Source organism: Zalophus californianus, chromosome 10 (assembly GCF_009762305.2).
Source record: "Zalophus californianus isolate mZalCal1 chromosome 10, mZalCal1.pri.v2, whole genome shotgun sequence".
In the NCBI taxonomy this organism is placed as follows: domain Eukaryota; kingdom Metazoa; phylum Chordata; class Mammalia; order Carnivora; family Otariidae; genus Zalophus; species Zalophus californianus.
Window position 1 is genome coordinate 57,360,621 of NC_045604.1, and position 26,739 is coordinate 57,387,359.

Below are 26,739 nucleotides of genomic sequence, written 5' to 3' on the forward strand. Positions count from 1 at the left end.
ATTTCTGGGCTCTCTATTCTGTTCCATTGCTCTTTGTGTCTGTTTTTGTGCCAGTACCATACTGTCTTGATGATGACAGCTTTGTAATAGAGCTGGAAGTCCGGAATTGTGATGCCACCAGCTTTGCTTTTCTTTTTCAATATTCCTCTGGCTATTCGGGGTCTCTTCTGGTTCCATACAAATTTTAAGATTATTTGTTCCATTTCTTTGAAAAAAGTGGATGGTATTTTGATGGGGATTGCATTGAATGTGTAGATTGCTCTAGGTAGCATTGATATCTTCACAATATTTGTTCTTCCAATCCATGAGCATGGAACGTTTTTCCATTTCTTTGTGTCTTCCTCAATTTCTTTCATGAGTATTTTATAGTTTTCTGAGTACAGATCCTTTGCCTCTTTGGTTAAATTTATTCCTAGGTATCTTATGGTTTTGGGTGCAATTGTAAATGGGATCGACTCCTTGATTTGTCTCTCTTCTGTCTTGTTGTTGGTGTATAGGAATGCCATTGATTTCTGTGCGTTGGTTTTATAGCCTGCCACTTTACTGAATTCCTCTATGACTTCTAGCAGTTTTGGGGTGGAGTCTTTGGGTTTTCCACAGAAAGTATCATATCATCTGCAAAGAGTGAGATTTTGACTTCTTCTTTGCCGATTTGGATGCCTTTGATTTCTTTTTGTTGTCTGATTGCTGTGCCTAGGACTTCTAATACTATGTTGAATAACAGTGGTGAGAGTGGACATCCCTGCCGTGTTCCTGACCTTAGGGGAAAATCTCTCAGCTTTTCCCCATTGAGAATGATATTCGCTGTAGATTTTTCATAGATGGCTTTTCTGATATTGAGGTATGTACCCTCTATCCCTATACTCTGAAGTGTTTTGATCAAGAAAGGATGCTGTACTTTGTCAAATGCTTTTTCTGCATCTATTGAGAGGATCATATGATTCTTGTTCTTTCTTCTGTTAATGTATTGTATCACGTTGATTGATTTGCGGATGTTGAACCAGCCCTGCAGCCCAGGGATAAATCCCCACTTGGTCGTGGTGAATAATCCTTTTAATGTACTGTTGGATCCTATTGGCTAGTATTTTGGTGAGAATTTTTGCATCCATGTTCATCAAGGTTATTGGTCTTTAATTCTCCTTTTTGATGAGGTCTTTTTCTGCTTTGGGGATCAAGGTATGCTGGCCTCTTACAATGAGTTTGGAAGTTTTCCTTCCATTTCTTTTTTTTGGAAGAGTTTCAGGAGAATAGGTATTAATTCTTCTTGAAATGTCTGTTAGAATTCCCCTGGGAAGCATCTGGCCCTGGGCTTTTGTTTGTTGGGAGATTTTTGATGACTGCTTCAATTTCATTAGTGGTTATAGGTCTGTTCAGGTTTTCTATTTCTTCCTGGTTAAGTTTTGGTAGTTGATACATCTCTAGGAATGCACCCATTTCTTCCAGGTTATCTAATTTGCTGGCATAGAGTTGCTCATAATATGTTCATATAATTGTTTTTGTTTCTTTGGTGTTGGTTGTGATCTCTCCTCTTTCGTTCATGATTTTGTTGAGTTGGGTCATTTCTCTTTTCTTTTTGAGAAGTCTGGCCAGCGGTTTATCAATCTTGTTAATTCTTTCAAAGAACTAGTTTCGTTGATCTGTTCTACAGTTCTTTTGCTTTCTATTTCATTAATTTCTGCTCTGATCTTTATTATTTTCTTCTCCTGCTGGGTTTAGGCTTTATTTGCTGTTCACTCTCCATCTCCTTTAGGTGTAGGGTTAGGTTGTGTATTTGAGACCTTTCTTGTTTCTTGAGAGAGGCTTGTATGGCTATATACTTTCCTCTCAGGACTGCCTTTGCTGTATCCCAAAGATTTTAAACAGTTGTGTTTTCATTTTCATTGGTTTCCATGAATTCTTTTAATTCTTCTGTAATTTCCCGATTGACCCATTCATTCTTTAGTAGGATGCTCTTTAGCCTGCATGTATTTGAGTTCTTTCCAACTTTCCTCTTTTAATTGAGTTCTAGTTTCAAAGCATCGTGTTCTGAAAACATGCAGGGAATGATCCCAGTCTTTTGGTACCAGTCGAGACCTAATTTGTGATGTAGGATATGATCAATTCTGGAGAATTTTCCATGGGCACTAGAGAAGAATGTGTATTCCATTGCTTTGGGATGGAATGTTCTGAATATGTCTGTGAAGTCCATTTGGTCCAGTGTGTCATTTAAAGTCTTTATTTCCTTGTTGACCTTTTGCTTAGATGATCTGTCCATTTCAGTGAGGGGGGTGTTAAAGTCCCCCACTATTATTGTATTGTCGTCGATGTGTTTCTTTGCTTTTGTTATTAATTGCCTTATATAATTGGCTGCTCCCATGTTAGGGGCATAGATAGTTAAAATTGTTAGATCTTCTTGTTGGATAGACCCTTTAAGTAGGATATAGTGTCCTTCCTCATCTCTTATTACAGTTTTTGTTTTAAAATCGAATTTGTGTGATATAAGAATTGCCACCCCAGCTTTCTTTTGGTGTCCATTAGCATGGTAAATGGTTTTCCACCCCTCACTTTCAATCTGGGGGTGTCTTTGGGTCTAAAATGAGTGTCTTGCAGACAGCATATTTATGGGTCTTGTTTTTTAATCCAATCTGATAGCCTGTGTCTTTTGATTGGGGCATTGAGCCCATTTACATTCAGGGTAACTATTGAAAGGTATGAATTTAGTGCCATTGTTTTGCCTGTAAGGTGACTCTTAATGTATATTGTCTGTGTTCCTTTCTGATCTATGCTGCTTTTAGGCTCTCTTTTTGCTTAGAGGACCCCTTTCAATATTTCTTGTAGGGCTGGTTTCGTATTTGCAAATTCCTTTTGTTTTTGTTTGTCTTGGAAGCTTTTTACCTCTCCTTCAATTTTCAATGACAGCCTAGCTGGATATAGTATTCTTGGCTGCATATTTTTTCTCGTTTAGTGCCCTGAAGATATCTTGCCAGTCCTTTCTGGCTTGCCAGGTCTCTGTGGATAGGTCTGTTGCCAATCTAATATTTTTACCATTGTAGGTTACAGATCTCTTCTCCCCAGCTGCTTTCATGATTTTCTCTTTGTCTCTGAGACTTGTAAGTTTTAGTATTAGATGTCGGGGTGTTGACCTATTATTATTGATTTTGAGAGGGGTTCTCTGTGCCTCCTGGATTTTGATGCCTGTTTCCTTCCTCACATTAGGGAAGTTTTCTGCTATTATGTGCTCTAATATACCTTCTGCCCCTCTCTCTCTTTCTTCTTCTTCTGGGATCCCAATTATTCTAATATTGTTTCGTCTTATCGTATCAGTTATCTCTCGAATTCTGCCCTCGTGATCCTGTAGTTGTTTCTCTCTCTTTTTCTCAGCCTCTTTATTTTCCTTCATTTGGTCTTCTATATCGCTGATTCTCTCTTCTGCCTCATTTATCCTAGCAGTTAGTGCCCCCATTTTTGATTGCACCTCATCAATAGCCTTTTTGATTTCGACTTGTTTAGATTTTAGTTCTTTTATTTCTCCAGAACGGGTTTTTTAATAACTTCCACGGTTTTTTCAATTCCAGCTAGTATCTTTAAAGTCATGATTCTGAACTCTATGTCCGACATCGTACTAATGTCTGTATTGAGTAGGTCCCTGGCTGACGGTACTACGTTTTGTTCTTTTTGCTGAGGTGATTTTTTTTCCTCTTGTCATTTTGTCCAGAGGAGAATAGATGAATGACAGAACAAAATGCTAACAGGTTAACAATGTCCGCAGCAAATATACTCTATACAAATCAGAAAAGACCTGAAACCAGGGGAAAAGAAAGGGAAAGAAAGAGAAAAGAAAGAGAAAAAAAAAAGATAATAAAAAAGATAAAAACAAAAACAGAACAATACAAAAAAAGCAGAATATGATCAAATATGATCAGACTAGTGTATAGATCAGTGCCACATACTAGATTTTGGGTGTATTTTGGTCTGTTAGAAGAAAGTGCCTCCTAAAATTTTAAAGGAAGAAAGACATATATGTACCAAATAAGGGTTGATACAAGGAAGGGATGTAAGATGACTGTAAAGATGAAAATTATAAAAGATTTTATAAAAGGAATTGATAAGAAGTCGTTTGAAAAAAGAAAGAAGAAGATTAAAAAAAAAAGAAAAGGAGAGAATGTGATCAGTCAGGAGACTAGAACAAAACCATACACTAGTGATTTAGGGTATATTTTGATCTGTTAGAAGAAACTGTATCTCAACATTTTAAGGAGAACAACTTATATATATATATATGCCAAAAATAAGGGTAACTACTATGAAGGGATCAAATATGACTCTAAAAATGAAAGATAAAAAATGTTTTTTTTTTTTAAAAAGGGATTGATAAGATGTTGGTTGAAAAAGGGAAAAATTAAAATTAAAAAAAAAACAGTTAAAAAAATTAACTTTGATGACCTAATGAATCATGGTAAAAAAAAAGCCATGAATTCTGTGTGCAGTATTCCCCTAGCGCTGGAGTTCTTCTGTTCTCCTTGATCGGTAAACTTGGTCTTGGCTTGCTGGCTGTTCGGGCTGATCTTTTGGGGGACGTGCCTGTTGCCGTGGTTTCCAAATGTCTTTGCCAGAGGCTGAATTGCCCCGCCCTTGTCGGTTCGGGCTAAGCAAGCTGCTCGGGTTTGTTCTCAGGAGATTTTGTTTCCTGCAAGCTCTCGGTATAGCTTTGGAGGACCAGGGTGAAAATGGTGGCCTCCCAATCTCCACCCAGAGGAGCTTAGACCTCAGGGCCCCGCTGCTCAGTGCGCCCCCAGAGAAAAGCAGTCACTCCTGTCTCCCTGGTCTCCGGCTGCACTCTGTGCTCACCCGGCCTGTGACCGAGTGTTTCCATCTCTGGCACCCGACCCAGTGTGGACTCTCCAAACCCAGCAGATCCCTCGGTGCGCTCCCGTGCCGCTCCTCCCCGGGGAGGAAGGGGAGTCTCCCTGGCTCTGCCGCTTGCTGGGTCCCTGTAGAGGAGCAGTGGCCTGACTGGGCCGCGGATCACAGTTTATGGCCACCTCGAGCTGAGAGCCTGCACCTCGGCTCCGTCTCTGCAGCCGGCTTCTCCGCTACATACCTGGGAGCTCTGCTGCACTCAGGCACCCCTGGTCTTTCTGTGACCCCGAGGGTCCTGAGACCACACTGTCCCGGGAGGATTCCACCCCCCGCTTAGCCACTGGAGCCACATCCCTCAGCGGAGCCGACTTCTAAAAGTTCCGATTTTGTGCTCCGTGGCTCTATCACTTGCCAGAAGCGGCCGACGGAGGCCCCCTCCCCCGCCATCTATCCTCCCGAATATCGCCTTGGATTCACTTCTCGGCACGTCCTACCTTCCAGTAAGTGGTCGCTTTTCTGTTCAGAGAGTTGTTGCTATTCTTCTCTTTGATCTCCTGTTGAGTTCTTAGGTGTTGAGAATGGTTTGATCCCTATTCAGCTGAATTCCTGAGACCAGACGAAATCCAGGTCTCCTACTCCTCTGCCATCTTGCTGTGGCCCCTGGCATTTCATTTTTTTGTAATGCTAGTTTCAACTGTTTGATTTGCATGTTCTCTACATCACTAGACTTCAGGCGCTTTAAGGCAAAATAGTATCTTAAAGGTTTTTTGCATAATCTTCAGGATCATTGTTGATATTCCTGAAGCACTTACTAAGTGAATCAAGTAATTACTGGTGATGCTTGATATTAGAGATTTAGTTTCCCTTGGAGAAATATTTGATTTCTCTATATAGAGTGTAAGCATTTACTTTGAGGTAGAAAATTTGCATTTCTAAGAAACTAAAATGCCTTGAAAATTTTTTATTTTTGCACTCATTTGTTCTGTATTTTCAGGACTGCTGGGAAAGATCCTCATGGCTATCCGGGATGCAGGTTTTGAAATCTCAGCTATGCAGATGGTAGGTAGTTTGCAATAACTCATGATCTATTGACAGATTTCTTTTTTTAATGTTTTATATTGAATTTTCTCTGTGCACTTGTGAATTCAACACATTAGAAATAAAAAGATATAGTTACTGAACTTGATAACCTTATAATAAAAATGTTTTTGAAATTACTTTACCGATATAATCTTTCACTGAGGGAACTAAAATTCAAACCGTACACCTAACTTAAGATTATAAAACAGGTTTATACAGTTCCTGGAACTTTGGTTGCAAAATAAGTATCGATGGAAACAATGTATTTAGTTCCTACAAACAAAAAAAAATTGAGTAGTTAATACTGAGCTCTCTGTTATTTGGTGACTAAGAAGAGAATGGAGAAAGAGAATCAGTTGAGATTTTCTCCTTAAGTAGGATGTTTTCCTGGCTTCCGGGCTTTCCCTCAGAACCTTCTTTGGAGTTAGCACATTTTAGCTTCTGTTGGCAGTCACACCACTTGACCTCCAAAACCCACAACTGTTCAGAATTGCCTAGTGGATGCATTTATAGGAAACCCTTCACTGAGGAAACAACACCCACTTCCGTAGCTCTCATACCTTTGTGCTGTATTTACCAGTGCACTTGACAAAAAATTGGGTACAAGTTGTAATAGGAATCAGCTAAACAATTTGGGTTTTACAATGTGTGAAGACAGCAAGTTTTTGCTATTTTGATAATGAAATACTGACTTTGGAGCTGAGATTTTTCTTATCAATATAATTTATGTGTTCTTTTCCTGAAAAGGAACTGCTTTTGATTTCTGCTAAGTATTAGGATCACCCAAAATCAGGGGTCAGGGTGGGAACTGGGATTCTGACAGTTTTGTGTCCCTAATTGGTAGGAATGCCCACAAACCAAAAAAAGGGCAGAAATATCAACTAGTTTGCAGAGTCATCAGGGAAAACTTGGAGACTAATAAGAATGTTGGAGAATCTTACCTAGGATTATAAAGAAATTGTTAGCCAAAACGTTCTGAAAGTATTAGCTTGGTGATGTATTCATAGGATTGTAGAACCTGCTTTAAAAATGTGTGTTTTGTAGAAAATTTAGATTTTTTTTAAAGATTATATTTATTTGACAGAGAGAGACACAGCAAAAGAGGGAACATAAGCAGAGGGAGTGGGAGAGGGAGAAGCAAGCTTCCCACCGAGCAGGGAGCCCAATGTGGGGCTCACTCCCAGGACCCTGGGATCATGACCTGAGCTGAAGGCAGATGCTTAATGACTGAGCCACCCAGGCGCCCCTAGAAAATTTAGATTTAAACATTGATCTAACTCTAGGCCCTCAACCTAGCATAGTTGGCCAGAGTAGGTGTTCGGTGAAAACAAGAATAATTAAGAAAATGATTGATTGAGCCTATGGGGGAGGCATGATACTTTAGTGGCAATCACAGTCATTGAGTTTTGGAGTCAGGAAGCTCTATTTCTGAATTGTCGGTCAGCTTCCTTTTAAACTCGTGGGTCTGCTGGCCACTGAGAACATTATTTGCCTCAATGGATTATTTTAGGAATTAAATGAAATAACCTTAGGCAATGCCTTGTAGAATTTCCAGGGCAAATTATAAGTACTTAATAAGTTATATGTTCTATTATTTTGTTATATTAAAAGTACAAGTTGTGGGACTATAGGCTAAAACACTGAAATCAAACAAAATTCACTACCTGTAATAGTTATGTTGCCTGTGAAATAAATCCTCCCAGTTTGAATTAATGCCCGGGTAGTCAGAAATTTCTCAGTCATCTTCAATTCTGGTGACAATAAAGAAACAAAGTAGGGGAGAAAATAAAATTGTAAATTCTGAGGCTATTTTTTAAAAAAATTTAAGGTCTTAGTTCTTGAGACCCTAGAACGTAATAGAATTTTGTTTTATTTTTTTATTTTTATTTTTTTAAATGGTGTTTTTTAAGATTTTATTTATTTATTTGACACAGAGAGAGAAAGCACAAGTATATAGAGCGGCAGGCAGAGAGAGAGGGAGAAGTAGGCTCTCCACTGAGCAGGGAGCTGGACGTGGGGCTCGATACCAGGACCCCAGGTTCATGACCTGAGCCAAAGGCAGCCGCTCAACCAACTGAGCCACCCAGGCCTGCAATTTGCCCCTGCAATTTTATTTTTAACTAAATTTGAATCCAGCCTGGAAATGCTTTACTATGAACCAGACTAGGGATTTTTCTGAATGCTTGGGAGGAAAAGTGTATTATTTTTAGCTGCTACAAAATCTGAAGTACTTTTCCTTAGTAATATTTTTTGGGCCACTAACCTATCAGTAGACAACATGACATTGCATATAAATTTTTCGTGTGTGTTGAGAATGAGGTTTTATTCGAAGAGAGGTATACTGTAGTGGTTAAGAGCATGACCAGTGGGGTCAGATTGCTTGAGATGGAACACAGATCTGAAGGTTAGATAACCTTATGTCATGGGGTCATTGTGAGGATTAAATGAGATGATGCATGAAAGCAATGGAATACACATTCTTCTTTAGTGCCCATGGAATATTCTCCAGAATAGATCACATCCTAGGTCACAAATCAGGTCTCAACAGGTACCAAAAGATTGGGATTATTCGCTGCATATTTTCAGACCACAATGCTTTGAAACTAGAACTCAGTCACAAGAGGAGAGTCGGAAAGAACTCAAATACATGCAGGCTAAAGAGCATCCTACTAAAGAATGAATGGGTCAACGAGGAAGTTAAAGAAGAATTAAAAAAATTCATGGAAACCAATGAAAATGAAAACACAACTGTTCAAAATCCTTGGGATACAGCAAAGGCAGTCCTGAGAGGAAACTATATAGCAATCCAAGCCTTTCTCAAGAAACAAGAAAGGTCTCAAATACACAACCTAACCCTACACCTAAAGGAGCTAGAAAAAAAACAGCAAATAAAGCCTAATCCCAACAGGAGAAGAGAAATAATAAAGATCAGAACAGAAACCAATGAAATAGAAACCAAAAGAACAGTAGAACAGATCAACGAAACTGGGAGCTGGTTCTTTGAAAGAATTAACAAGATTGATAAACCCCTGGCCAGACTTATCAAAAAGAAAAGAGAAATGACCCAAATCAACAAAATCATGAATGAAAGAGGAGAGATCACAACCAACCCCAAAGAAACACAAACAATTATAAGAACATATTATGAGCAACTCTATGCCAGCAAATTAGATAACCTGGAAGAAATGGATGCATTCCTAGAGATGTATCAACTACCAAAACTGAATCAGGAAGAAATAGAAAACCTGAACAGACCTATAACCACTAAGGAAATTGAAGCAGTCATCAAAAATCTCCCAACAAACAAGAGCCCAGGGCCAGCTGGCTTCCCAGGGGAATTCTACCAAACATTTCAGAAGAATTAATACCTATTCTCCTGAAATTGTTCCAAAAAATAGAAATGGAAGGAAAACTTCCAAACTCATTTTATGAGTCCACCATTACCTAGATCCCCAAACCAGACAAAGACCTCATCAAAAAGGAGAATTACAGACCAATATCCTTGATGAACATGGATGCAAAAATTCTCACCAAAATACTAGCCAGTAGGATCCAACAGTACATTAAAAGGATTATTCACCACGACCAAGTGGCATTTATCCCTGGGCTGGAAGTTTGGTTCAACATCCGCAAATCAATCAACGTGATACAATGCATTAACAGAAGAAAGAACAAGAATCATATGATCCTCTCAATAGATGCCGAAAAAGCATTTGACAAAGTACAGCATCCTTTCTTGATCAAAACTCTTCAGAGTATAGGGATAGAGGGTACATACCTCAATATCATAAAAGCCATCTATGAGAAACCTACAGCAAATATTCTCAATGGGGAAAATCTTAGTGCTTTCCTTCTAAGTTCAGGAACATGGTAGGGATGTCCACTATCACCACTGCTAGTCAACATAGTATTAAAAGTCCTAGCCACAGCAATCAGACAACAAAAAGAAATCAAAGGCATCCAAATAGGCAAAGAAGTCAAACTCTCACTGTTTGCAGATGATATGATACTTTATGTGGAAAACCCAAGAGACTCCACCCCAAAACTGCTAGAACTCATACAGAAATTCAGTAATTGACAGGATAAAAACAATGCACAGAAATCAGTGGCATTCCTATACACCAACAACAAGACAGAAGAGAGAGAAATTAAGGAGTCAATCACATTTACAATTGCACCCAAAAGCATAAGATATCTAGGAATAAATCTAACCAAAGAGGTAAAGGATCTGTACTCAGAAAACTATAAAATACTCATGAAAGAAATTGAAGAAGACACAAAGAAATGGAAAAATATTCCATGCTCATGGATTGGAAGAACAAATATTGTGAAGATGTCCATGCTACCTAGAGCAATCTACACATTCAGTGCAATCCCCATCAAAATATCATCCACTTTTTTTCAAAGAAATGGAATAAATAATCCTAAAATTTGTAGGGAACCAGAAGAGACCCCGAATAGCCAGAGGAATATTGAAAAAGAAAAGGAAAGCCGGCAGCATCACAATTCCGGACTTCCAGCTCTATTACAAAGCTGTCATCATCAAGACAGTATGATACTTGCACAAAAACCGACACATAGAGCAATGGAACAGAATAGAGAGCCCAGAAATGGACCCTTAACTCTATGGTCAACTTATCTTTGACAAAGCAGGAAAGAATGTCCAATGGCAAAAAGACAGTCTCTTCAACCAATGGTGTTGGGAAAATTGGACAGCCACATGCAGAAGAATGAAACTGGACCATTTCCTTACACCACACACAAAAATAGACTCCAAATGTTTGAAAGACCTAAATGTGAGACAGGAGTCCATCAAAATCTTAAAGGAGAACACAGGCAGCAGACTCTTTGACCGTAGCCACAGCAACTTCTTCCTAGAAACATCACCAAAGGGAAGGGAAGCAAGGGCAAAAATGAACTATTGGGATTTCATCAGATAAGAAGCTTTTGCACAGCAAAAGAAACAGTCCTCAAAACCAAAAGTGAACCGACAGAATGGGAGAAGATATTTGGAAATCACATATCAGATAAAGGGCTAGTATCCAAAATATATAAAGAACTTAAACTCAACACCCAAAGAACATATGATCCAATCAAGAAATGGGCAGAGGACATGAACAGACTTTTTTCCAAAGAAGACATCCAAATGGCCAACAGACACACGAAAAAGTGCTCAAGTTCGCTCGGCATCAGGGAAATCCAAATCAAAACCTCCATGAGATACCACCTCACTCCAGTCAGAATGGCTAAAATTAACAAGTCAGGAAACGACAGATGCTGGCGGGGATGTGGAGAAAGGGGAACACTCCTACACTGTTGGTGGGAATGCAAGCTGGTGCAAGCACTCTGGAAAACAGTATGGGGGTTCCTCAAAAAGTTGAAAATAGAGCCAGCATACAATCCAGCCATTGCACTACTGGGTATTTACCACAAAGATAAAAATGTGGGGATCCGAAGGGGTACGTGCACCTCGATGTTTATAGCAGCAATATCCACAATATCCAATTTGTGGAAAGAGCCAAGATGTCCATCGACAGATGAATGGATAAAGAAGTGGTATATATACACAATGGAATATTATGCAGCCATCAAAAGGAATGAGATCTTGCCATTTACAACGATGTGGATGGAACTGGAGGGTGTTATGCTGAGTGAAATAATTCAATCAGAGAAAGACATATATGACCCCACTGATATGAGAAATTCTTAATGTCAGAAAACAAACTGAGGGTTGCTGGAGTGGGGGTGGGGTGCGAGGGATGGGGTGGCTGCGTGATGGACGTTGGGGAGCGTATGTGCTATTATGAGTGCTGTGAATTGTGCAAGACTGTTGAATCGCATATCTGTACCTCCAAGAGAAATAATGCAATATATGTTAAGGAAAAAAAAAAGAAAATAGAAGGAGGGGAAGAATGAAGGGGGGTAAATCGGACGGGGAGTGAACCATGAGAGACGATGGACTCTGAAAAAGATACTGAGGGTTCTAGAGGGGAGGGGTGTGGGGATGGGTTAGCCTGGTGATGGGTATTAAAGAGGGCACGTTCTGCGTGGAGCACTGGGTTTTATGCACAAACAATGAGTCATGGAACACTACCTCAAAAACTAATGATGTAAGGTATGGGGATTAACATAACAATAAAAAATTTAAAGAAAAAAATAGGAGGGGAAGAATGAAGGGGGGAATCGGATGGGGAGATGAACTCTGAGAGACAATGGACTCTGAGAAAGAAACTGAGGGTTCTAGAGGGGAGAGGGGTGGTGGGATGGGTTGGCCTGGTTTTGGGTATTAAGAAGGGCACATTCTGCATGGAGCCCTGGGTGTTAGGTGCAAACAATGAGTCATGGATCACTACATCAAAAACTAATGATGTAATGTATGGTGATTACCATAATATAATAATAATAATAAAAGAATATTAAGACTTTTTTTTCAAAGAAAAAATGAGATGTTGCATGTACAGGTCCTAGAACAGTGCTTTATACATTAAGTATTCAATAAATGTTATCTATTTTTATTACTGATGAGCTAATCTTTAACAACACTTTTTTATAGTACTTAATTTTTGCAAGGTTTATATTTTAAAGTAAAGAAAATATATCCAAGAGATCATAAATGCTGAGTGCTGAGTATGGTTCATTTTGTTCTTTTGGTGGTTGGCTTATATTTTGTTTTGTTTCAATCCAGTTCAACATGGATCGAGTTAATGTTGAAGAGTTTTATGAAGTTTATAAAGGAGTGGTGTCTGAGTATAATGTAAGTATCAAAGTAAATGTAAAGCATTGTTACTGAAAACAGTGTGTGTATCTTAAATCTGGGGGATCTCAGTATAGGTTGTAATCATGCAATTATTCGCGAGTCTGCCAGTTGCCAGCTGATCATACCCAGTGACTGAGGCATTCTTACCTCTGAGAGCCACTCGATCATTTTTTAAAATATCTTACTGTTTCATTTGTGAAACAAAAATATACCACAATGAAAAAAAAGTTGCTGGGATATTGACACATTTGGACATTCTTTATGAAGTTTATAATATTCTCAGATTGAAAGACTCTCCAAAGTGCTTTAGAAAGTTAAAAGCAAATAGTTACAGTATAACACCATAGCATTATTTAACATCTACTTTAATGATATAAATGTAGGTAGAATCATCTGAAAATGTAACTGAGACTGAAGAAATAAGATTTAAAAGGAGTTGGTCAGAGGTAATGAAATACATTCTGAAAACAAATGACTATTTGAATAAGCCAAATATTTTTCCTTAAAATAAAACATAGATATTTGATCAAAATTAGTTTCCTTCCGCTCTTTATAAAATTTTCTTAGATACATTTGTGCTGGTGGACTGCCTCCTCACCTACATTGTTTTACAGAGTTTGACTTTTTTTTTTTTTTTTTTGCATAAAGTTTACTGTTCTTGACAATGAGACTAGATTCTCCTTCTCACTTCTCTATGACTTTTCCTTTCAACCTTCCTTAAATAGGACAAATGCACTGGTCTGAGAACTGGCCTGAGCCTTTGTCTTATTTAGTCCTACAAAGTCAAGACTGATTGTGAAATCTATTTCATCCTCAGTGTACTGTTGGTTTCCACCCTTGTTTAGAGGAGCCAGAGTGGCTTTCCTTCTGTAACAGCTTACTCAACCTTAATCTTATGAGCTTCTTCATTTAGTTTTGCCTTTTCTTAAATGGAAGAATTTTAAAATGTGTTATCACTTAATTCAATCAGAGACAGCTGTTTTCCATTTCTTAGATCTCTTTTATATATTTTCTTTTTTTATTTGTTAGAGTTTACTTTAGAAAATATGGTTGAAAACTGCTACCTTCTTCCATTCATGTTATATTATAGCTCTTCTGTACATAAGATCGACCCATGGAGACATATCTTTTGATCATCAGTTACATTCTCCTACAGTATCATGTAGTATTGAATTTGGTAACAAATAGTTGAGGACACTAGTGTAGTGTGCATATCTGAGATGGGCTATATTTCCCTTTGGAAAATAACTTTAAAAAACCCCCCATCTCTGACTTAATGTCTCCTATATTGTACTTTAAAATACTATACATGTAATTTATTTTTATGTAATACATATTTACTCAGGATTTTTTCTTTTGATTTGGGAAATTCTATTGTAAAACTAAAAACATCACTGGGTGGTTGTGTCATTTTCCTTAAGAAATCAGGAATTTGAATGACAGTAGCAATATCATACTGTAATGTCAGGATATCCTGGCTGGAATAATTGGTGTTGATGTGCTTTCCTCTGTCTGATACTCTCAGTAAGATACTATCTGTAACTACTATTTAAATCTTGTGATATTAATAACAGAGTCTACTTAAGATAAAGAACATATGGGCTGTTTGGGAAGAAAATATTACATTACTTCAGAGTTAGCCTTGTGAGCCATTTTTAGGAATGCTTATCATTTTTTATTCAGCTTGAAATGGTTTATTTGGTGTAAAACAAATATTTCAAATTATAATTGGTTTAGAGTGTTCTGTTAATGGGAAAATGGAGTATATAAATGAATGAGAACATTATCCAGGTATCTTTATGAGATGTTCTGTGTTTATATGATATAAAATTCTGTTGAAACTAAGGGAAGTTTCTTTGAAAATTTTGTCCAAAGGGAAATAAGAATGTTTTTATCCCAGTAATGTTTTGTTGAAGTAATTAATATTCTTATGAATCTTCTTATTCTAATGCTTTTAAAAGTGTTTTTTCCGTTTACAATTCAGTTTTGTTTAAAGGAAGTTGTGTGAGGATCTGTATCTGTATACTACAAATGCATGTGATTGAAGTATCTTTTATTGGTTGAGACACCAAAAATCAGATAGCAAATACTGAGTCTCACTTGCTATTGTGACCATTGTATTTCCCACAAGGCCTCTTATTTTTCATGACAGTTAATATTCAGGACTTGAGGTTAAGCTCAAGGAAAAGGTAATTTTTTAAATGCTGTATACTATTGGATGTCTCTTAGTTTTAGGAAGTTTATCTAATTCAAAAAGAAGACCCTGTAAAAATAATCTTAAGAGGCAACATAGTCTAAAGGGACAAAAACAGGTGATTTGATTCTTATTCTGACTTTCCATACAACACTTTATCCTCTTTGTCTCCAGATTCTTACTTATAAAATAAATGATAAGATATATAATGTCATAATAGTGGGTCCACTTATTTATTTATCTAAATGTAAAGATATATTGGTGAAATGATCCTTTATTTTTTTAAAGATTTTTATTTATTTATTTGACAGAGAGAGACACAGCGAGAGAGGGAACACAAGCAGGGGGAGTGGGAGAGGGAGAAGCAGGCTTCCTGCTGAGCAGGGAGCCTGATGCGGGGCTCGATCCCAGGACCCTGGGATCATGACCTGAGCCGAAGGCAGACGCTTAAGGACTGAGCCACCCAGGCGACCCTGAAATGATCCTCTTAAATGTAGGATGTATAGTGTGAAATAGGGCAGCATCGCTGACATTGTTGTATCTGACATAATTCTTTGTAGTAGTTTCGATGTTGCTCATCTATACTTATATTTGCTGCTTCAGGATTTGCAGTCATAAAAAGGTGATAATTCCTATCTCGTTGTGTTATCACCCCCCACTTATTTACTACATATATATACTGAGTAGCTACTATGTGCCAAACAATGTGTTAGATATCAAGTAGGGAGATGAACAAAAAAAAGCTCATGACCTGCATTCATGGAGCTTATGTTCTGGTGAGGATGGACATTAAATCAGATGATCCCATTATAAAAGACAGGAGTCAAAGGGCTGTGAAGGAAACAAACAGGTATTTTGGTTTTGGTAATTTTTTAATTAGTTAAAAACCTAGGTGACTTGAGAATTTTGTTGAGTCCGTTTTTTAAGGAGTATATTATGCTTTTGATGGAGTCCTTTTTCCAAGATGCTTTTTTCTTTCCATTTTGTACATTTGCATAGCCCTTTATGTCTGTATTTTTAGTGGTATTTGTGATTAACAATGAAAGACAAGAGAGAGGCAAATGAAATAAAAGCAGACAAAATTCACTCCTCTCTTTTTGGATGGCATGTTCCTGCTGCCTTCTGCCCCTACTGAGAACTTGGGCTCTTGACATTTATGTGTAGGCAGTACTTCAATATCATGAGACAGAAAATCAGACTCAACATAATTATCCATAAAAGATCAATTACATATGACCTTTGTGAAATAGGAAAGTGACTTCAGGGGGGATACCTTTAGGGGATTCTAATGAGTAGGGTTCTGTGTACTATATTAAGCGTGAAGCTCCTTTGGGCTTCTGGCACTTCTGGCATTTCTATTAGGTGTGATGACTGAGTTCCAATTATATTTAAATATTGTTCTGTAATAAATTACCTTTATTTTACGTTGTCATTGTATGTCATAAAACTCTCCAAATTCATTAAATGGCTTGCATGTCCCTACGTGATCTGACCTCATCTCTTACTGCTTTCCTGTGGTCTCACTTTAGCTCCTGATATCCTGGCTCCTTTACTGATCTTCATACACACCAACTGTACTTCTGCCTCAGAGTCTTTATATTTATTTTCACTTCTTCCTGAAGTATTTTTCCCCATGTAGAGAAGAAAAGAACATTCATTTAGTATTCCAGACACTGTGAGAGGTACTTTTCTTTGATCATGTTTTTCATTGTACCACTTCACATGTAGTTAAGAACCTTAAGAGTATACTTCCATTTCCCCTCTGTTATGTACTGTGGTTGTCATATGTTTTTATTTCTATTTCTATTATAAACCCTGTAACGCATTTTTAATATTTTTGCTTTAAATAATCTTTCACACCAACTAAAAACATATGTGTTATATTTACCCACATGTTTATCATTGTTTTGTATAGATCCCTGTCTGGTACTTTTTTCTGTCTGTCTGAAGAACTTCCTTTAACATTTCTTATGGTATAGGGCTGCTGGTAGTGAATTCTCTCACATTTTGTCTGTCTGAAAAAGTATTTTTCCTTCATCTGATGAAAAATATACTTCCAGGGAGCCTGGGCGGCTCAGTTGGTTAAGTGTCCAACTCTTGATTTCAGCTCAGGTCATGATTTTTATGGTTGTGAGATTGAGCCCTGCATCAGGCTCTGCCCTGGGCGTGAAGCCTGCTTAAGTTTCTCTCCCTCACCCTCTTTCTCTTCCCCTCCCTGCCCTTTTCCCAATCTCTATTAAAAAAAAAAAAAAAATCTACCTGGGTATAGAATTGTAGGTTGACAGATTTTTGTTGTTGTCATTTACATCTTCTTTGTTCTACTGTTATATGTCTTTTGGGGGGGAGGGTTGTTTTTAAGGTTTTTGTTAAATTTTTTGTTGTTTGTTTTTAGCCAATTTAATTATTGGCTCACTGTACTTTGCATTTATTTTCCTTGGACTCTGTTGGATCCATTGGCTTATGAGTTTTATCAAATTTGAAAATATTTAGCAGTTAATTCTTAGAATCTTTATCTGTTCATCACCCCTTCTTTTCTTTTTCTGGGACTCCAATTATATACATATTAGACAGCTTGTCATTGGGAAAAAAAATTACTGTGGGACAGTTTTATTCATTCTTTCTCTCTGCTTGCTTTTGAGTAATTGGTATTTCATGTCTTCAAATTTATTGTCCTTCTGCAGTATTTTTGTTTTGTTCATCCCATCCAGTGTATTTAATTCAGATGTAGTTTTTCATCACTAGAAGTTCCATTTGGGGTCTTTTTTTTGAGTATGGTTGGCACAGTGTTACATTAGTTTCATGTGTACAGCATAGTGATTCAATAACCCTGTATGTTATGCTGTGCTCACCATGAGTGTACTCTTTGGGTTTTTTTTAATATCATTGATTTTCCTCTGCATCATGTCCATGTTTGCTTCCTCTAATTTTGCATATAGAGCCTATTTACACTAGCTGTTTTAACATTCTGTGTAGCCAACATTTCTGTCATTGCTACATCTGTATCAATTTATTGAGTTTTCTTCGAGTGATGGTTCATATTTTCTTATTTCTTTTCATGCCTGGTAATTTTTTATTGGATTGCTGGATAATGTGAAATTTATAATGTTATATGGTATGTATGTCATATTCCCTCGAAGAGTATTTGACATGTTTTGGCACTCACTGAAAGTTACTTAGGATCAGTTGACTGTTTCAAGGCTTGCTTTTAAGCTTTACAGGAGGGGTACAGAGCATTCCATATATAAGGCCAACTATAATGGTGCAATACCCTTCTGAGGACTCTACCTGATGCCCTGTATATCACAAGAGGGCTTTTCTACTCCGGCTGGTGGAAATGCAAAGTCTTCTCAGCCTTGTGCTCTCTCTCTGAATGGTTTCACTTAACTGCTTCCGGTAGTTCTTTTCTTTGCTTTGGGTAGTTTCCTCTATACATATATAGACTCCTAGCCAAAGACTCAGGTGAACTTCTCTGCAGATCCCTGTAGCTTACTCTCCCATAGTACTCTCACCTTCTCCAGTAATCTGTCCTGCAAATTCTAGCTACTTTGGCCTCCCTGAACTCCAGTCTTTGTCTCTTCTACTCAGTGAGAGTGTTGGGCTCTGTTGTGTTTCCTCTCCCTGTCCCACTGTCTGGAAACTTCATTCAGGCAGTAGGATGGGGCAGTCATATGGCTTACTTCATTTGATTCTCTTCTCTCAGGGATCATAATACTGTGCTTCCTGTCATCTAGTGTTTGAGAACTGTGGTTTCATATATATTGTCTGATTTCTAGATGTTTAATGTGAGAGAATCTGGTCCCTGTTTTTTTCATTTCTGAAAATGATTATGATTTTTAAAAGTGTCTTTGAAACTTTGAAGTTATATCTTTAGAAATGTTCATTCAGTAGGACTGTATTTTAAGAGGAGAAACCTTTTAAAAGGAAGATGTACAAGAAGATCATTTCAATTAATGAAAGTATCAGGTGGTAAAGCATTAATTAAAATGATGCTAGTGGTAGGAAATGAGATGAGGCAACATATCTGAAACACATTTTTGCAAGAGAAATGGACAGAATTGGGGAGCTGCTTGGCATACGGGGTACATGAGGATTCAAACATAACAAAGATTTTAAGATTTGGAATAGTGGTACAGTAAAAGAGGATGAGTAAAAGATTATTAATTTTTACTAATTTTAAGTATTCTTTTATATTGTGCATCATAGGAGATGGTGAAAGAAATGTATTCTGGCCCTTGTGTAGCAATGGAGATTCAACAAAATAATCCTACAAAGACATTTCGAGAATTCTGTGGACCTGCTGATCCTGTAAGTTAGTGTTTAAAATATTAATCAAGCTTGTTTTATTCACTAGCTAAGTATCTTAACAGGTTTGATAGTTTTAATTTATTCTTTAAAAGAAATAATACCAAAATAATACTAAATCAGATAAATTTTTATTCAAAATAACATTTTGAATAATTTTTATATAATATTGCAAGAAAAAGTAAATTTTTTATTAGCCTAGTGACAGTATAGAATGGGCAGAAAGCTTTACTGTGGCACTTTCTTTTATTGTTTCTTCTTGCTAAATTGTCTAAATGAATTTATCAAGCTCTCTGATGGAAATTATCTAAGACATTAATTATCCTTTGACATGGGGAGGCTCTTAGTAAAGCTCTCAGTGTGAAGAATATTGATATGGTGGCCTCATACCATAAATATGAGCAATGGGACCTATGTGAAACTTGATAATCTCTAATATGTTTTTCATTTTGCTTTGGGTTTTCTTTCATATAGACATGGGTGGAAAAAGGGGTGAAGAGGAAGGGGATGGGCCTAAAAAAGCAAAAGTAGCGTTAGAGTACATATGAGAAATCTCCCTGCAAATGTTTAAAAGCTGAGTAGTGATTTTAAACACTGTAATTTTTTTTAAAGATTTTATTTTATTATTTATTTATTTATTTATTTATTTATTTTAGGGGGAGAGAGAGAGAGCTCATGAGCCAGAGGAGGGGCAGAGGGGGAGAGAGAGGGACAAGCATACACCACACTGAGTGTGGAGCTCACTTGGGGCTCCATCTCATGACCCTGAGATCATGACCTGAGCTGAAACCATGAGTCAGATGTTTAATGGCCTGAGGCACCCAGGCGCTGCTAACTATAATTTAAATTTATTCTCTTTTCTTTATTTTACTATCACTTATAAATTGTTTATTGAATATGAGCATCCAATTCAGTTTAATCCAGACAGCATTTTTATGTTCCCTTGGATGTAGGATAGTAAGTTAACAGCACCTATTAAGAAATCAACTTGTGTGAGAGTGCTTGCTGCCAGATTAAGCTCTGTAGGGGAGAAGAGTACACACATAATGATCTTTTAGAACACTTAAAAAGAAACATACAATAAGGACTTAAATATTATTAGTTCAAATAAAATGCAAATGTTGAAGGATTGTTTAGTAAGGGAACAAATGATATGACCTGGAGATAATTGAGAAAACTTACACAGAGGAAGAGAGTTCTGAATCGGGATTTAAAGAAGAATCAAGGCACGAAGAGAATGGGAAAATCTCTAAAGCATATACACAGGCAACAGTGAAGGAATTTGCAAATTTACTATGGTATACAGCAAGAATATTTGCTTGGCTTCAATAGGAAATGCATACCTAGAAGCACAAGGAAATACATTTTTTTTTTAGAGGAAATAAGGCAGCAAATGCTGGTAGAGGTGAATGTGAGATGGCTAGGCTAAAATTGTGAATTCTGTATGAGTGGAATCCCATGTGGTAGGAAATAGCAATTCCTCATATTTAGCTTAATTTGGAGCATATGGAGTCATTCCCTTGATGCAAAAAGAGCATACTAAATTAGAAGAGATTAAAGGCAGGGGCTCTAGAAACAGTTAAGAGCGGACCTGATGCTCTTAGACACCATTAGAGAAAGAATTGGCAGGACCTACTTTCTATCTTTCAGGGAGAAAGAAGAATAGAAATAAGTATTAAATGTGGTTGTGAAAGAGTGATTATTCAAAGGTGACTCTGATGTAGAGGACCTTATGAGAAAATGGTGATTGTTGAGTGTATATTGATTATTAATTGTAAGAAATTAGAAAGGGATACTTTTTTGGTTACATGAGTAAACAGATTTGATGTTTGCCATTTTTATATCTGATTTCTGTTGGCCAGGACAGGGTTTTGTTTATTGATTTTTTAAGATAATTAAAATTGTGAGTGAACAACTGACTGAACAAATGGGCAAATTAAAGAGATAAAAACTAGAACAAAAATTGAATGGGATGAGTATGTTCATTCTTTCATTCATTCCATAAGTATTTACTGAATCTGCTAGTATTTGTGATATGAAGCCAGAAGTCTCAAAGAGCTTACAGTCTATGAGTGGGCAGTAAGTGGCTAATTTCCACGTTCCATGGCAATTGCAGTGTTAGATGCTTGCACTGGGTATGATGGGAGCCCAGAATATTAGCATTTAGCTCAGCCTTGGAGGGGCAAAATAGCATCAGGGGAGACTTCTTGGAGAACATACTTCTGAGCTGAATTGCAAGGAATGAGACCTTAGCTAAGTGAAGAAGGAGATGATATGATGAAAGGGAAGATAAAACAGATTCACTTTCAGTCTACAGCAAGATCTTTATCATTACTGTAGTTAAAGTACTCGGCAGTGAATGACAGAGGATGAGGTCATCGGGAAGGAGTTGGGGAGTGAGCAGCTGAGTAATAACAGAAGGAAAAGTCCTAACAATAAAAGTTTCCTGATTACCTCTCTTTCTAGATGTACATTCAGTGAACATTTACAGAGGGAATAGTATGTACAGGGCTCAGTGCTTGATCCCATGGCTGGGCCAAAAGGAAGACTAGAACAAGGTATCTTTCCTTAAAGAGCTCATAATCTCATGAGAGTTTAGTTTGGAAACTCTTCCAAGATCCTAAGTCTTCCCTCATTAAGCATAGTTGGAATTACTCTACTATTCTTTTTTCATTTTAGTTGTCCATGAGCCCCTTATAGCATTATAGAAAGTTGTACTATTAGGGATATTAAAATTTGGTATGAATTTAACATATAAAAATGTTATTAGTCCATTGTCTTTGGGTGGTAGAAATATGATAATGTTAAATTCTACTTTCCTATATTTTACCAATTTTCCTTAAAGTACTTTCTATTACTTTTACAATGAGAATAATGCCTTTTATTTTATCATAAAACTTGGAAGTGAATGAACTTTTAATTGAGGACTTGGTCCTGATTTGGGATGGATTTTCCTCTTGAGTCTCAGAGTCTTGAATTACATACTAAGTGCAGGTGCAGGATGTAAGCAGGATCATGTGCCTTTGATGGATATATATAGATATATATATATATATATATTAGATGGGTATACATGTCTATATATACATACACAGACATATATATATAATCAGAAGAAATATCATTAGTAGTTATAGTCAAACTATACATTAGGAACAATAAAATGGTTCTTACAGTTTGTTCTGAGACTTTGGTTTATTTAATTCTTCTTCCACTCCCTTTCTTTGTCCCTTTTCATCCACCCCTCCAGCAAAATTGTAGGCGTTGAATGCTTACTGTATGCTAGTCACTGTGCTAGGTGCTGCTACTAGGTTTATAGTGGTGATCAAATAAATACAGTCCTTACCTTTGAGGAACTTATACTCTAGTTTTAGGAGGTAGAATTGATAAATGGCAGTCTCACTCTAAACTGTCAGTGTGCCAACCTATTTATGTATTGTATTAAAATAATTTAGAAATTCATTTCATCACTGCATAGTCATTTCCATATCTGAAGAGAGACTGTGGGTTGCAAAACATGTAAATATAATTAGTGTCTGGGAAAAAGGCAAGGTATGTCATGGCATACAATTAATATTTGATAAATGAATAGACTGGCTATATTTTTATGTATACCTAAAATCTGGTATTAACTCATTATTTAAAAATATTTCACCTACCAAAATGAGTTCTTTTTTCTTTATTCCTTTCTAAGATGTAGAACTACTTTTTAAGTTGATTCAAAAGAAAGTTAAGCCTTACAGTGACTGTTAGACCACTTGGTAACTACATATGTTGTAGATGGACATCACTTTCATCATTGATGTCTGCACTATTGCAGATTCATTCTCCTGTAGCTGGAAGGAAACACGCATTGTGTATGAACAGAATTTATTCCAATCTCTCTAGAAGTGGTCTGCAAGAAGGGGTGGTTTACTTCACAGGTCACTGGTGGGGAAGGGTATGTTAACTTTCCACTTTTATTTATTTACTATATAAAAAATAAATTAAGTTTAATAAAATTTAATGTATAGACTAATAAGAGACATTTATATAACCTGTTAAATATATACATGTTTTGATGTATTACATATTTTACTGACAAGGGTGCTTGAAAAATGTTGGAGTCTACTGCATAGAAGGGAAAAAACTATCACAACAGGTTTCTTTACAATTAGAGAAACATTCACTCACTACACCATCACCTGCAGAAAATACATCTACTTAGGCGGAAACCTGATTTGCCTCTGGAAGAGGTTTTGATTGCACCTGCTCAAGAATTTCAATGTTGAGTAGCCTGGTAGTTTTCCTGCTGAGCATTAGGAAACTGAAAGTCACCAAAGAAGTGGTAAATTGTCTGGAAAAATTGTGCAAAATATATTTGTTCTTGGACTGATGGGTATGACAAGCCAAATAACCTCACATCAGTATGCCTTATTTTATGAAAAATATGTTTGTAAAATATTTTATGTAAAGGATTTTATTTAAGGGAATCTGCAATTTTTGGTCAAGTGATTACTTATCCTCATGTGCTTGTATACTTTGATAACCTTTACCCCATGGCCAGATTGAATTAAGAGTCAAATATTTTCATACACAAAACGTGGCTCTTTAAAATTTTAATAGTTTCCCATTCATTTGACTGTCAGAATGGTATTTCACCTGTTATTGAGTAGCCTTAACTGATCTTAGGCTTAAAGTGGAAGTATCATAATATTTTGAAATGCAGTTCTTTTTCATGAATGTGCAGGGGGTTGTGGTAAACTTGGAAGAGAAATGCTTGGAGCTGATGTCTGTTTGTTTCTGTCATCTGTTGACTTCCTGGTTACAATCCCTTTATTCATGAAGGCTGCAAACCCCTGATTATAGGTTTTCTCTTCATCCCAGTTCTTATCAACTTGGGTACAATAACACCCTAACACCCATGTGAAAGATTCACCCAGCGCTTGGCCTCAGGGCTGAACGGACCATTTCTGTTAATTATCTTTAGTCATTCTGCTTCCCAGTTTTCTTCCACAGCCATCCTCTCTTCTTTGTTGACATCCGGAACAGAGACACCTCTGTAAACTTAATCCCTAGTATAGTAATGTCTGCCATAGCTTTCTGGTCCGCTGGGTCTCTTGATCCTCTTCACAGTGCACCTTTGACTTGACTGAAACCTCTAGGCTTTGGACCCTTCTGTTTTCTGACACTGTAAAGCCACTTTCAATGACTTCTTTCTCTGGTCAACCTAGACTCCATTGTTCATATCTTTTTTTTTTTTTTTAAGGTTATGTTAACCACCATACATTACATCATTAGTTTTTGATGTAGTGTTCTATGAGTCATTGTTTGTATATAACACCCAGTGCTCCATTTAGTACATGCCCTCTTTAATACCCATCACCAGGCTAACCCAACCCCCCACCCACTGGTGGGAATGCAAGCTGGTGCAGCCACTCTGGAAAACAGTATGGAGGTTCCATTGTTCATATCTTTGACTGCCTTTTTGATACCATTCTCATCGTCTTTACTTTCCTGTCCTTTGTCTACACTCTGAAACTTCAAATTTAGATCATTTCAACCATGTGTCTACCTCATGCTTATATATATACTGAAAGGTTCTAGTAGTTGAATGTTATACTGTTGTATAAATTCATGTTGATGCAAGTGATGATCTTTAAACAAAGATGGACCAATTACTGCCCCCTAGAAATCTTTTCTCATTCTACTTCTTCCCTTTCTGCTAATTCTCATAATAGCAATTTTAAACTTCCATTATTTTCCTTAGGCCTTTTACAATCATCCTCTCCATAAAAAGATAGCATTATCTTCTATTTCATAGAGAAAAGTATGGTTATTAATTATGATCTCTTAAATTTCTGCCTTCAGACCATTTATTTCTGAACTCATGCTCATCTCCTCATTCTAGTCCCAAGGAAGTGTGTTTTTCTTCTCTTGTAAAACTCTCTACCTATTCTTTATCCTTTTCCTCCTTCACTTTGTTCTATTCTTCTGAATTTGTATTTTTTAAATAATATGTTTTTTATTGTGGTTATAAAAGTAATACATGGCTATTATAGAAAAATTAGAAGTGAAATAAAGTTTAATAAAGCAAATGTGGCCCATGATCTTATCACCCAGTTATCAATTTCATAAATAAAATTTGGATCAAAGTGAATATTACTGCTTTGTAGGTCATGATACCCTAAATAATACTGAGCTTTTTCTCATGTCATTAGACAATCTTCAATGATACGATTTTACTAGATTGGTTATATGTCATTTTATGGTGTAAAATAATTTTTACAAAATAATATTTAAGATAGGCCAGTTTCATTTTTCTGCATGTGATTTTCCTGTTTGATTAACATTATTTACTGAAGAGATGATCCTTTCCTTATTGAGTATTCTTGGCTCTCTTTCAAATATTAGTTGATCATATATATGAGGGTTTATTTCTGTGCTCCAAATTCTTTCCATTGATCTATGTGTCTGTTTTTATGCCAGTACCATACTGCTTTGATTACTATAGCTTTGTAGTAGAGTTTCAAATCAGGGAGTATGATGACTCCAACTTTGTTTTTCTTTCTCAAAATTGCTTTGACTATTTGGAACCTTTTGTGATTCTATACAAATTTTAGTATTTTTTTCCTATGTCTATGAAAAGTGTCCTTGGAATTTTCATAGAAATTGCATTTAATCTATAGATGGCTTTGGGTGGTATGGACATTTTAACAAAATTCATTCTTTCAATCTGTGAACATGGGATATCTTTCCATTTGTGTCACCTTCTGTTCATTTCATCAAAGTCTAACAGTTCTCAGTATGCAGATCTTTTCCCACCTTGGTTAAATTTATTGCTAAGTATTTTATTGTTTTTGATGCTATTGTGAGAGATTGTTTTCATATATTGTTACTGTATAGAAATGCAATTGATTTCTATATGTTGATTTTTGTTTCCTTCAACTTTCCTTAATTTATTATTTCTAACACTTTTTGGTGGAGTCTTTAGGATTTTCTATATATAAAATCATATCCACAAAAACAGTTTTACCTCCCTTTCTGAGTTGGCTGCCTTTTTCTTTTTCTTACCTGATTGCTCTGGCTAGGATGTCGATTACTATGTTATATAGGAGTGGTGAGATTGGGCATTCTTGTTTTATTCCTTATATAAGAGAAAGCTTTCAGCCTTTCACCATTGATATAGTGCTAGCTGTGGCCTTGCCAAATAAGGGCTTTAGTATGTTTACTACCAAATTTTTTTATTTTATTTTATTTTATTTTTTATTTTAATTTTTTTTATTATGTTATGTTAGTCACCATGCATCATTAGTTTTTGATGTAGTGATCCACAATCCATTGTTTTCATATAACACCCAGTCCTCCATGCAGTACGTGCCCTCCTTAATACCCATCACTGGGCTAACCCATCCCCCCACCCCGCTCCCCTCTAAAACCGTTTGTTTCTCGGAGTCCATAGTTTTTCATGGTTCATCTCTCCCTCCGATTTCCCCCCCTTCATTTTTTCCATTCCTTCTAATGTCCTCCATGCTATTCCTTATGTTCCACAAATAAGTGAAACCATATGATAATTGACTTTCTCTGC

At 36.7% G+C, this 26,739-nt stretch overlaps 1 protein-coding gene across 3 annotated transcripts in view; it reads left to right on the forward strand.

The window, feature by feature from the left end:
* NME7 (NME/NM23 family member 7) overlaps positions 1-26,739 on the forward strand; it is a 320,527-nt gene that overhangs the window by 138,869 nt on the left and 154,919 nt on the right. For all 3 annotated transcript variants that reach the window (XM_027610183.1, XM_027610182.2, XM_027610181.1), the window contains exons 8-10: positions 5,834-5,898; positions 12,605-12,673; positions 19,074-19,175. In XM_027610183.1, the coding sequence (XP_027465984.1) occupies positions 5,834-5,898; positions 12,605-12,673; positions 19,074-19,175 (236 nt within the window). The remainder of the gene's footprint in view (positions 1-5,833; positions 5,899-12,604; positions 12,674-19,073; positions 19,176-26,739) is intronic.